This window comes from Phlebotomus papatasi, chromosome 1 (genome assembly GCF_024763615.1).
Source record: "Phlebotomus papatasi isolate M1 chromosome 1, Ppap_2.1, whole genome shotgun sequence".
Taxonomy (NCBI): domain Eukaryota; kingdom Metazoa; phylum Arthropoda; class Insecta; order Diptera; family Psychodidae; genus Phlebotomus; species Phlebotomus papatasi.
In genome coordinates this window covers 25,844,096-25,858,573 of record NC_077222.1, presented here as the reverse complement: position 1 = coordinate 25,858,573, position 14,478 = coordinate 25,844,096, and the positions used below count along the sequence as shown (strand labels likewise).

Here is a 14,478-nt window from a genome sequence, read left to right as displayed (position 1 = left end):
GGTGGGAAATACGAAAGGAATCCATGGAGAGTTTGTCTCAATTCGATTGATGTTTCTCCGTATAAAAATTTATTTTCAGAGAGAGAATGAATAAGGAAGAAAAGTAACATTTTTTATCTCGAAAAAGGAATTTCTATGTTTTTTTTTCCTTTTCTTTTCATGTTGTGCTATAAACTTTTTCATGGCATTTCACTGAATATCCTTCACAATGTTGATTTTATCACATTCAATCTCTCTCATGTTCATTTATTATGCGAAAACACAAATTTTATTAAATAATTTCCATTTTAGAGATGGAAAACTAAACAAATATTACAATTTCTATTTGTTAATTAATTTCAATTATTTGTGGTATTTCAGGTAAATTAAAACTTAAATTTACAATATCATTTATTTTGTACTGCACTTGCAGAAATTCAGTGTATTGAATAAATATCTCATCAAAATAATATTTAATATTTAAAATCATAGGGATGTAGGCACACATATTTTTGAGGGAGAATCAATAAAAAAAAACTTTCGATCCACTCTAGGAGTGGTGCTTAATAAGTATCTCCTTTATTAAGGGGATTTCCCTAATCAAAAGGTCCAAAAAAAAAAACAATATTTTTTTTTTCAAATTGCTACATAAACTAACTAAGAATATAAGAGAAGGCTTTCAGGCTTCGCAAACATTCTTGGGTGGAATGATAAGTTTTTGACATTATCGGATCGAAGTGTGTCCGAAAAAGACAGATCAAAATCTATTATAAAAAGAGATTTTTTTTACTTTCTCGTGTGTTTGACAGCTGTCACTTGAATATCGAAGTCGAAAACCAGGAGATCTGTATATTTTCGAAGCTACAGAGAAAAAACAAAAAAGTAGCTTCTACAAGGGATCAGAGGAAGATAGAATACTTTGAAATGCACTGTATTCGGTTTTTCAAATTTCGTCGAATTGCATTGTAATGTATTGTTTCATTAACAATTCTAAAATTACTCAAATTCAACGTACTGTTTATTACGACCATCGCCGTCTTAGCGTTGGTGACCAACCTCCCGGGTTAATAGATGAAAAAATGTTATATTCGCTTTTTATATACTTCTTTATACCCTCTACCTTCCCCACGAATAGTGTACTTGAAAGATAATTATTCTCAAAGTTATAGAGATTTTAAATCCCAAAAATCCTATACTCTTCATGTGAAATATCAGCTTCAAATCGCTCTTCTGTAAAATTTGTCTACTACAAGTTATTCGTTTCTTATGCTGAGCGATTGAAATTCGTTACAGACATACTGTAAGTCCTGTAAGTGGATAAATGTATAACCACTAAAGTTCGAGTTTACTGAAAACTTTTGTATGTAATGGATTTCTTCTTTTTTATTCATTTGGAGCCATGATAGGGAAGTGTGCCAAATTTCGGCCAGCTTCTAATTTCGGCCACTTTGAGTGTAATTTCGGCAATGCAAATAAATTAATTAAAATTATGTATGTAATCTTCGAATAGTCAATGAATTCATTTTGCTTTTAAATATTTATTCATTTTAGGATGTATTAACACAAAGACCGTTAAATTTTAGATATAATTTGAATTTAAATTGCGTTGTAAAAACTCAGTGTGGAAAGAGTCTCACAAAGTGACAGATCGATTGTGTTTCTTGCAGTCTTACGATTTGTGGTGAAGTGCAAAAGGTTTTCCTTCGGTGTTTTTCATGAAAATTGATTAGTTTTCATTAAAGATTGTTTCTGTTTATGTTAACAGTGAATCAATTTTTAAATTTCGGGTAAAATTTCCCAGCTAAAAAAGTATATTCTTTGTGAGCGTCTCTCAGGTGAAGTAGTGTTGCCTATTCCGGCAACATATTTTGTTTTCCTAAATTTCTTATTCATTTTATGTTTTTTTTTTCAATTTTTGAGTTCTACAATGTCCAGAGAAAAAAACCATCGCTTCTATGAAAATGATGATGTGGAAAAGGCCTTGGAAGAGTTCAGGAAGGGCAAATTGCTACGAGAATCTGCGAATAAATATGAGATGCTACTCTTCAGGTCTACCAGGACAAATTACACGGAAGATCTCAGGGCTTGTGGGTCATATAAACGTATTAAACTCGTTCCGTTTGACGTTTTGAAATTTTCTATCCGTTGCATTACAAAAGGCGGCCAGAAAAAAGGTGGCCGGAATTTTACTCAAAGTGGCCGGAATACTACCCAAAGCAAAGCCCATATTTTTATTAATTTTTCAATATTTTAGGAAGTGATTTAAAGGAAATGAATTAAATTATTGCATTTCAAAATTAGGATTTCGGTGCTTATATGCAACTATGCCGAAATTTGGCACATTTACCCTGATAAGTTAAGATTTTCCAATTAAAAAAAATGAAAACAAGTTATATTGTTTTTAAAATGCCCAAGAAGCAATGTCTTCTCTTTTTTTTTGTCTTAGAGAATATAATGTTGCTATAGAAAGACAATATGGTGAAGAAATTGCTGCCTAGGTATATTGAGTCTTTAACGTAATGAATATTCAAGGTAAGAAAAGGTCATCAAAGAAGAGCCTAGTAATGTCAAAACACAAAAGAGCTTGTGTGTACATGTGTCATAAAGTCTCTTAAAGGACCAAGGAAAATCGATATATGTGCATTCCTTATGAATAGGGGTACACAGTGTGAGGAATCCAATTGAGAGCTTAAGGGAAATTTTAGTAAGCTTTTGATGTTCATTACCTGGAAGATCTTGGCTAATTCCGGTGGTTGAATACTGTTGAACCTTGGTCCAAGTCTGGTAATGGCACTTTGGTAGCAAGCATACACCATTCGATCCGGTCTAAGCACACGGAGAATGCAGAGCTTCTGAATAGCGTTCTTTGAACGCCAATCACCTGGGAATTTTTCATTTTCTGGCATTTCAGACTCCACAATAATTTTCCATCTCTTGCTAGATTCTTCAATTTCTCGATCAATATCACGGAAATTCTCCATTTCGGCAAGTGCCAAAACTCCACCCCAATTGGCATCAGTTAGAAATGGTACGGGCGTCTTGACATTCTGTTTGGCTGGGCAACGCAGCAGGAAACCCAATTCACTTGCATTGTATTCCTTGGAATTGACATATAGTTGCAGGAAGATTTGAATGAGGAGAAGCCACTTGTCACTCTTAAATAGTCCCCGACTGATGAAATTGTACACTTCGTAGGTAATATTTTCAATAAGGGATCTAATACGTTCCCTAATCACATCATCCTTCGGAGTGTCCTCAATGGCACGCACAAAAACTCTTCGAAATATCTCCATGGAATACTGATAGATTGGATTAACTCTGTGCAGATCCATCAGGATAAAGTAGAGAATAGCAGCTCGTCTGGCCACATCTCTGTACATCTCACGCGCTTCTGTGATTTCTCTAGCCATCTCACGTGCCTCCTTGGAGCGAATTTCAATCTCTTCAGCCAATCTCTTGTTCTCCTCCACATTTTCCACAAGTGATGCATTCTCCAAAATATTTCCCGTCTCCCCTGACAATCGCTCCAGCAATTTATTTTCCAGTTCTTTCAGCTGAATTTTAAAAATATTCCTCTGAACACTCAACTCACGCTGTTGCTCTTCTAATTCTGGACGTTCCAATTTTACAACATCCACGAGCAATTGATCTTCCAAGCCCTCACGTGTCACAGTAAAATTAATTAATGTGAGCTGTGCCTGGACTTCGGGCTGGTAGTGTGGATTGGACAGTTTGGTCTGTAGGATTAGTTTGAAGGTGGGGTTGTAGTCAATCTCACGATCGCCCAGCATCACCGTTTGACCACCTCTCAGAAGGACACGACCAAAGAGATTTCCCATCACTGGACTAAGCGTCTCATCTACATTCTCCAGCAGCAGCACCCCACCCACTTTCACCACCTCTTCCACCACATTCAGACAGTTCTCAGCATCCAGACGTGCCACCACCAGGTCATCCCCATACCTCCCCTTGATCCACTTTATTCCCTGCCTGTGAAACACACAGAAAGTTCGATACAAAATTCATATTGTGTATATGCCCTGATCACAGTGCGAGTTGTAATTATTTGGTTAATCCTGGGAAACTACTGAGAATTAGATTGGTTTTATTTTTAGAATTGCTCTTCATTCAATAACCACAAAGCTCACGAAAAACAATGAGAAAAAATATATAATTGATATTATACAAGGAGAGAAATATCATTAAAGAAATTCTCTAAATTATATGGCATTAAAACAGGATTTACACTTGGAGTCTAGCCTCAAGGTTTCAATTTCTATAATATTTTAATGGACAGAATTATTGTAGGAAAATAAAAACATTTGTAGTCTGAATTTTGGTAATTAAAAATTCAATTCTGGTTAGTAAACAGATCAATTTCGGTTCGTAGAAAAGGAAAGAGGAAAACTAAATGCTTTTCACTTTTTTTTTGGTGATAAACTTACATCATGACGATTTTACTACTTCGAAAATTCTAAAACCTGATCTAATTTGAATTTTTACTAACCAAATATGGAATTTTGACTAGCTAAGCTAATTTTTTATGGTTCCTGCACAACTTTAACATCAGGAAAAATTCATTAAACCAAAATTCGCATTTACTTCTTTTTCAAACGTTATGCATATATTATATACTCATTCCACTTTTTCGCACTCTTCTTCTTCTTCTTCTTTTAAACTTGATACCAAATTAAATTTAGTAAATCCGAAAGAGTGGGATAGACTTATGCAAATATTTTGCGAAAGAAAGGGATGAGAATTTAGTCTTCATAAAATTTTATTGATCTAAAAGTTGTGCCAGAGCCATGAAAAATAGTATTGTCATTTACAAAATATTAAAAAAAAAAAAAGTAACGCGAATATTGATTCGATTAAATCTTCCCAATCTAAAAGATGTGCCAGAGGCATTAGGGGCAAAAATTTATTTTTGTTTCTGGTCAAAATTGACTTATTTACTTCTAAAAGTCGATTTCCTATGTCTGTGTTACACCTTTTGTATCAGAAAAAATTATTAAAGCAATATTTCCATCTTTTTCGTAATCTTGTTCTTAAAAGCATCATAACAAATTCAATTTAGATTTAGTGCAAGAAATTAAGATTAACATACACAGAACATTTGAAAGAGTAGAGATTTTAATTTCATAAAATTTTCCTAACCTCAAAGAAGCATTTAATGTCCAAAATCAATTTTTCATGACTACTGAACACATTTTAGATCAGAAAAAGTTTTATGAAATCAATATTCACACCTCTTTCTTTCTCAAACGTTCTGCATATGTCTGTCGCACACATTCACGCTCCTCATCTTCTTCTTTTAAACATACCTACAAATTCAATTTAGTTTAATTAAATATGTGTGCCAAAGCTGTGATAGACATATCGTCGGTTCCGAATAAGACTACACTGAAAAAACTGTATAGGACTGATTCCCATAAGGTGACCCATAATCATGAACTAATGATTCTGGTATCGTCAATTACTATACGTATAGGAATATGCACCATAATTGTAGAAATGTTTCTAATTATTATAGTAATGTTGACTATAATTTAAAATACCACTATTTTGTATAGGAAATAGCCCAATATTGATGGGAAATTTTATAAAATTACATGAATTCAATGGACACAATCCAATATGCCATAGAAATTTCTTCCATTTAATATTGAGAAATATTCAATTCCTATACCAATTGTAATTATTACAGTTCATCAAGAAATATTACCATGTGATACTTGATTAATTACAATGTAATATAGCAAAATTATGAAAAAAAAAGTTTTAATTTACGGAGAATAATTAGAGCTTCATTATAGTTCCGATTGCCTTTGATATAGTGATAAGTGCCTTGCAATATGGTGTACATTATCATATAAAATAAAAATTATTACATCTCACATTGCAATAGTTACAAAAATTATTGGCTATTTTCCTGTAAGATATAGGAACACCTTTACAATTTGGGAAACAAAAATTCATTTTTAATAATGGAATTATTCAGATTACAAAGGTAAAAATTACCATACTGTAGTGTATTTTAGGAAATAGTAACTGGAACTAATTATCAGCAACCAGGAAATAAATCAATACATCATAGTAATATCGACCAAGGAATAATCTGATCACAAATTAATAAGAAAAACTATATTACCATAATTTTGTGAATTCATTACTATAAACAAAGCGATTATTTTGGGATGATATGGTAATATATACAATATATTTTGTAAAAAATGCTATATTTTTGGTTATCATTGCTACATGATTTAGGCGTCTTTCCAGTGAGGCATAGGAAAGCCTTTACACTTTCAAAAATAAAAATTCATTTTTAATAAAGGAATTATTCAGCTTATCAAGGCAATAATTACTATACTGTAGTGTATTTTAGATAAAAGTAACTGGAACTCATTATCAGGAATTAGGAAATTAATCAATACAATATAGTAATATCGACCAAGGAATATTCTGATCACAAATTAATAAGAAAAACTATATTACCATAATTTTGTAAATTCATTACTATAAACAAAGCGATTATTTTGGGATGATATGGTAAAATATACAATATATTTTGTAAAAAATGCTATATTTTTGGTTATCATTGCTACATGATTTAGGCGTCTTTCCAGTGAGGCATAGGAAAGCCTTTACACTTTCAAAAATAAAAATTCATTTTTAATAAAGGAATTATTCAGCTTATCAAGGCAATAATTACTATACTGTAGTGTATTTTAGATAAAAGTAACTGGAACTCATTATCAGGAACCAGGAAATAAATCAATACAACATAGTAATATCGACCAAGGAACATTCTGATTGCAAATTAATAATAAAAACTAAATTACCATATTTTTGTGAATTTTTTCTATTAAACAAAGTAATTATTTTAAGATAATATGACAATTGATACACTATATTAAGGCAGAAGTACTATATTTTTGGTTATTATTACTACATGATTTAGGCGTCTTTCCAGTGAGGCATAGGAAAATCTTTACACTTTGAAAAATAAAAATTCATTTTTAAAAAAGGAGTTATTCAGATTACCAAGGCAATAATTACTATACTGTATTGTATTTTAGGTAAAAGTAACTGGAACTCATTATCAGGAACCAGGAAATTAATCAATACAACATAGTAATATTGACCAAGGAATATTCTGATCACAAATTAATAAGAAAAACTATATTACCAGAATTTTGTGAATTCATTACTATAAACAAAGCGATTATTTTGGGATGATCTGATAATATATACAATATATTTTGTAAAAAATGCTATATTTTTGGTTATCATTGCTACATGATTTAGGCGTCTTTCCAGTGAGGCATAGGAAAACTTTTACACTTTCCAAAATAAAAATTAATTTTTAATAAAGGAGTTAATTAGATTACCAAAGCAATAATTACTATACTGTAGTGTATTTGTAATGCTGTGGTTCAACTGGGTTAGTGTCTGAGCGTCATAAATTCACTTTGTCAGTTTGCTTTGTGCTGTTCATCAGTTCACATCGTGTGTGCAGTTTCTAGAACAGGAAAATTTGTGAAGAATGTGTAAATTACGTAAAAAGTGCTTGCAATTCTCTCGAATTTGAGAAGTACAACCAAAGATTCATTGGTAAGTTTTCATTTTATTTCATTACAGGAAATATTTTATTGTGCTTTTGAGGAGAATTCTGAGGAAAATTCCAGTAATTGAGACTAAAAAGATTTCCCTTGCTCACGGTAATAATATTCGAATTTCTAGAATATGTTCCAATTATCATGGTATTTACTTTCATCACATTTGAAAATTTGCTACGCACATGGTAATATTTTCTATGTGTATAGTATATGTTCCGTTGCGCATGGTATTTCTTTGTTCCACATTCAACAATTTCCTTTGCACATGGTAATAATGTTTATGTTTCTTGTGTGTATTCCAAAGATCATAGTAAGAATTACTTTATGTCAAGCACATATCCCTATTTGATAGATCTTTTTCTTATTAATTTTTAAACTTAATGAAACATGTTCTAACAAGTTCTTGATTTGTACATATGAAACACAAGCAAATTTAGTCTTATAATAGTATCGAAAAAGGCGGAAAGGGGAAAGTCATTCCCATTTTCACAAACAAATCTTTTTGCGAATATTTTTTAAGGTTTATTTAAATATTAATAAAACTTTTTTTGCGTTTCCGAGTTATTCGATTTTTCAAATTTTGAAGTTTTTCCAAACCTTACTCGGGTTGTGAATCATCTCTTGGTATCATGTAATTAAAATGTTACAAATAAATCATGAATTTCATATTTCTTTTTGTTTAAGTCAGAGTGTGAAAACCTTTTCTCAAGTCTCGCAGACTTTCTTAAGAATTGTTCAAATTAAATAAAGACTGGGGGGAAACTGGGGCATCACCAAACACGGAGTACCACCAAACACTGCGATTTTTTAAGCAGATATTCGACTTCAGAGGACAAGACTTACAGAAATTTATAGGCATTATAGGGATGCTTGTCCACTGAAGGAATGGTCGAGATAGTCCCAGTAGTTTAAAAATAAAAATTAGTGTTTGGTGCTACCCCGTGTTTGGTGGTGCCCCAGTTTCTCCTAATATTAAATTTTTCAATACAGATATTGATTATTTACATAATAGAGCAAAGAAGCAATCAATTGAAATTTTGAAAAATGGAGTATTACATTTCCTTGAAAAATAGCTAGCGGTTTTAAGTTTATCTACTTAAAAATTTTTTTTTGCTTTAAAAAAATATTTTGGGTAGTTAAACTCAAAAATGAAAACTCTTTTCTTCAGGGAATATATAGTATTTATCACAATACCACCAACCAAAAATAAAAATATCAACATTTTTAAATTTGGCATATTAAATTTTTTTTCAGTTTAAATTTTTTTTGATCAAAAACATTACTTCAACACACATTTAGGATTTATACACTATTTCTGAAATTAATTTTTAATTTTTTTCAAAAAAGAATTCAAAAGACCATTACAAAAAAACTTGAGCAGATAATACGAAAACGAGTATATCGTTTTAAAGAGTATAAAATTATTTTTCAAATAAAAAAAAGAGTAAGAAGAAATCTCAAACCGTTCGCGAGATAGATATACTCAATTTTATATACATATTTAATTTCTTTCACAATTGTTTTATTTTTGATTAATCAAAATAATATTCTCTAATGCGTAGTTTATAATAATGATACTTTTAAAGTTGATTTTATTTTACATTAATAAATCTTGATATTATTGGTCAAGGTCCTGAAATGGTTTTCAAGATTATTTCTTGAAAATTTTACACAGATTAGTTCATCTGCCACAATTCTGGAAAATACCTTAGAATCTTCGATAACAACATCACCATCTAATCTTAAAAAGGAACAAAGCCTCTACAAATCTTTCATGCAGGTAATTTTTTTTAATTACATATTCGGTCTCGGTGTACAATATTTTTATATAAATACATATGCAAAATGAAATTACTACGGAGAGATTTAAGATATTTTGAATGGAGATTTTAAGGATTTCATAGGTGTTCTTCTTCTCCAGGTGTTCTGTCTTTCGTAATAAAACCACCAACTTGAGAAAGGAGCTAAATGTAACAGACTGTAACCAAAAGAGATGCCTGGTAGCTTCATGGTGCTTATGAAGGTATTTTTAATCAATTTCTTTTTTTATTTTATGTTTATTTTTTTTATTTTATTTTATTTAGAACCATTCTAATCTAAAGAAGACCTTTACAAAACTTCAAAAGACGGAGTCAAAGAAAAAAGCGACACTTTAACCAATTGTCATGATGGTTGGAGATTCTTACAGTAAGTTTGTAATGTTTAATGTTAAATGAAAAGCTTCCTCTTATTATATTTTTGTTTTACAGAGATGGAAGATGTCAAAAGCAGCCACGTTTTTATAAATGAAATTGTGTGAGACCACAAGGATTCGATGTCAGCAATCAAGGACACCTTTGAGGATTTTCATTCAGCATGCTGTATTCGACATGTTCCTGACAAACGACAAGTATGCAACAGTGGAGGAATTAATCACCGCGACGAAGTAATATTATCTTAACGAAAATGCAATTCAAGTGCTCAATTTGTAAGTTTTTAACAAATAATCTGTACTTTTCATTTAGCCACAACTCTTTTTTTAATTTAGTAAATCTATTTAATGTTCTATTTGTGACAAAACTTTGAAGAATAGTGTCGCATTTTGAAAACCCGTAAGAAAACTTCTCAAAATACCCACAACGGTTAAGATAGGTTCTTAATATTTAGAAAGAATGTGGTTTCAATTCAAATAAACCCACAGTTGTTTTATAAGTACCATCAAAATCTATTCATAGTATCCAAGACCTCAGATTTTTCTTTAATTTTTGGAATGTGAGTCTTATTTAGGAGTTCTCTAAAAAGTAATCAAATTTTTAGAAAAGATTACCAAAGAGTTTTCGAAGTTTTCGGAAGCAATTTAACTGTGAAGTTAAAAAATTGCCAGCTCAAAATGATAAAGATTCAAACTTAAAAAAATGTATTTTAAACACTCTTCAAGATTATTCTGGACAAATTGGCACTGGGTGTAAAAGAATACAATTTCTTACGCCTCCATTTAACAACTTGTCTCTATAAAAGATGTCATAATAAGTAACAGAATGAATGCAGTTAAACCTAAAATTGGTTTTATTTTACTAACAGAAAATGTGAAAGCACACGAAATCTCGTTGAAAACACATTTAACCACAGCTTTTGACAAATGAAAATGTGTTATAAACTATTTTTGAATGTAAAAGGTTACTAAGAGATCAGGAACGTGTTTGAATTTTGGAATTTCAGACAGATTTTCGGAAAACTTTGCTAATTACCTATTTAAATAATGATTATAGTTTAGCCACTAACAATTTTTTACAATGATTTCGAAAAAAAACAATGCATTTGGTCCATTTGGTAGTCGTGCTGGTTATAATGTGCGACAAATAATGAACCTTTTTGCGGGTGTCTGTGTCGAGAATGACAAACTTGTTAGAGGGTCATTTAAGGATCTCAAATCTGAAATCCTTCTTTCTGGGTCACGTTTAATTTTTTTTAAATATGCATTTTTAGGTTTTTGATGTTTTCCAAAATACAAAAACTTTCAGTTTTAATAATTGTCATATGATAATTCTATTGAGCTTAAATAGCGTGTAAATGGCATGTCCTATAGCGCCTACAAACCCTTCTGAAACATGCCAAGGACTTATGATGTAAAAAAGGTGAATTTTTAGAACTTTTTGAAAAACACCGTAAAATGTACATTTTTATGACTTTTTTCATATATTAACCAGTCTCTTGCTTAAATAAAATGCTCTCTATAGATAGACTACTATGGCTAAAAGTTAGTGTATTTTTAATATTCTTTCATTTCGTCTTAGTTTAAGCTTTCTATTTTAATCCGTTCACTGGCAATGATTCTTGGAAGAAATGAATGAACTTGAAAGTTTTGCATATATTCAAAAAAGATCCTGTGAATTGATGACTCTGTTTAACCGTTTAACCTACTGTAGAGCCCTTCTCATGTGTTTTTTTTTTTCTTGTAAAAATTATTGTGAATGAAGGGATTAAGATAGAAAACTCAACCTAAGACGAAATAAAAATGTTTAATACACTGACTTTAATCCTAGTAGTCAAACTATAGAACTTTAAGCGAGAAACTGGTTAATATATTTAAAAAAAAATATAATTATAAAATGTTATATTTATAATTATAAAAAATATAAAAAAAAATCTATGAAACTCGCCTTTATTTACAGAGTAAGTTCTTGAGTATTTAGAAGGGTTGTAGGATATGAAATTAGACGCAATTTAAGCTCAATACAATTAACATAGGACAATGATTAGAACTGGAGATATAAATTTTTGAATTTTGGTAAACATCAAAAAACCAAAAATGCATACACAGAAAAAATATTTTGTAAAAATGTTCGTAAATGTTTGTGGATTCCTATGGGGAAGTTACGAAATGCTCGTGAATCGTATAACCCACAAACAAGTTCGTTTTGTTTTCCTGTCGAATATTTTACGAACAAATGACAAAATGTTACGAACATTTTTTGTGTGTTTACGAACATTTACGAACAAATGTTTGTAAAAGTACAAAAAATGCTTGTTAAGTGACCATGTTACGAAAAATATTTTTGAAAAAAGTACAAACTTTTACGAACATGTTTGTGGGTTATACAATTCACGAGCATTTCGTAACTCCCCCATAGGAATTCACAAACATTTACGAACATTTTTACAAAATTTTTTTTTCTGTGATATTTAAAAAGCAAATCTGTACGTAATCTAGACAGACGGATTTCAGATTTGAGATCCCTAAATGAATCTCTAACAAGTTTTAGCACTCTCAACATAGGCACCCAAAACGTGTCGCACAATGTATCAGCCATTAAAGGCTACATATATGCGATAATGTTAACATTTAAAACCTTAACTTCAAACGATATTGAAAGTAGTTCTGTGATGATATGCATGATTTCCTTAAAGAAACTTATTTTTTGAGTTGGCACTTTTTTGAAATATTTTATGTTTGAAAGAAAATGTTTCAGTCTTTTCGAAATCTGTTATATTCGATATTCATATAACTATGTATAAAATGAATACTTATATTTCGTTTAAGTTTTTTGTGTTAGATTTAAGAATATTCTGATTTAATAAAATATGCAATGTTTCTGAAAAAGTTCATTTAATGTTTTTTCTATATACTTCTGACGTGACCATTTTACTTTGCCAAAAATACATTTCAGTTGGTTCATGTCTCAGGAACTAGTACCTAATTAGTTTGGAATAACTACAAACTAATATCGATTTGATTACATTCGTTTTGTAGTTGTTCTCCATTTGAATATAAAAATACTTCCTATTAACTTGCTTTTGTTGCTATGCTCTTATTCCTTCGATATTTCTGTAGATTGACTTAGAAGCAACAGTAGTCTCTGGGAAGAATGAATTTTAATAAGACATATTTCGCTACGCTACTGTATGATAATTTTGAACAGATTTAAATTTTAAACTTTTAGATTTACTCTCTATTTCAGATGGGCAAAGAGAAAAAAAACATGAAATTAGTCCTACACTCAAAATTACATCTTCATAGTCTTTTTTGCTCTTTGCCCATCTGAAATAGACAGCAAATCTCAAAGTTCGAATTAAAATCTGTTCAAAATTATCATACAGTAGCGTAGCGAAATATGTCTTATTAAAATTCATTCTTCCCAGAGACTACTGTTGCTTCTAAGTCGATCTACAGAAATATCGAAGGAATAAGAGCATAGCAACAAAAGCAAGTTAATAGGAAGTATTTTTATATTCAAATGGAGAACAACTACAAAACGAATGTAATCAAATCGATATTAGTTTGTAATTATTCCAAACTATTTAGGTACTAGTTCCTAAGATATATTGGAATTTCTGCTTTTATGGATGGGAATATTACCCATACTACATGGTAAGTGCTACAAAATGTTTAGGACGAAATCCATTGAAATATGGTATAGTATACTTTTAAATTTGGTAATACTACCAATAGTACATGGTATTTGTTACAAATGGACTGGGTAACATTTCATTAAAATGTGGTAAAATCTACTACAGTGAAGAGGAATATTAGACATACTACATGGTAACTCTTACAAAAATATTAGGAAATATCATATTAAAATATGGTACACTATCCTCTTGTACATAGGAACGCTATCCATATTACATAGTAGCGTGTACAAATGGACTATGTTGTATTCCTTTAAAATATGGTAAAATATACTTTTGATAAAGTTAATTTTACCCCAACTACATGGTAACAGTTCTAAAAAAGGATAATAACTTTTCCAAAAGATATTGGAAATCGTACTATCTGATCTGGAATATTTGCTATATCACTTCGTATTCAGGCCATGTTATATGGTAAATTATAATCATTTTTCTGAAATAAGTACAATTTTACCTAATAATGAATACTATATATATTGTACCTATTCCTATTCTGATTGGTATTTGACAGTATATACTTCTTATATACCATATGTAAACTTTGGAAAAACTGCTATAAGTTTGGTAATTAATAATAATTATATGTATTAAATCCCATTTAAATGGTAAAGAAAAGTGCTGATGGATGATCAATGTAAATAGTAGAAGTTACTATGCACATGAGAAAATGGATGATTGATGACTGATCATTTCCGGATTACCATATAGAGAATTACCTATGGTTTGGATTTTGGTGCCGTATATTCCCATGTTATAGAAATGGCTCCTATGTAGTTTTTTCAGTGTATTGTAAGTCTAAAATGCGACTTTTCAGGAGAGAGGTTTAAAGTTTGACAGCTAAAATTTATTTTTATTAATTTCACTGGAATTAATATATTTTTAGCTTTCGAAACTATTGTATCACACTTACGCATTGAATATCTTCTGGTTAACGCTACTTTTAAGTTATTTACAGTAAAATTGTGGACTAAAAACTCGATAATCGGGC

The 14,478-nt window shown here is 30.5% G+C and overlaps 1 protein-coding gene across 1 annotated transcript in view; it reads right to left on the bottom strand.

The window, feature by feature from the left end:
• LOC129799813 (dynein beta chain, ciliary) overlaps window positions 1-14,478 on the bottom strand; it is an 88,642-nt gene that overhangs the window by 16,346 nt on the left and 57,818 nt on the right. The window contains exon 11 of the mRNA XM_055844040.1: window positions 2,706-3,969. Coding sequence (XP_055700015.1) covers window positions 2,706-3,969 — 1,264 coding nt within the window. The remainder of the gene's footprint in view (window positions 1-2,705; window positions 3,970-14,478) is intronic.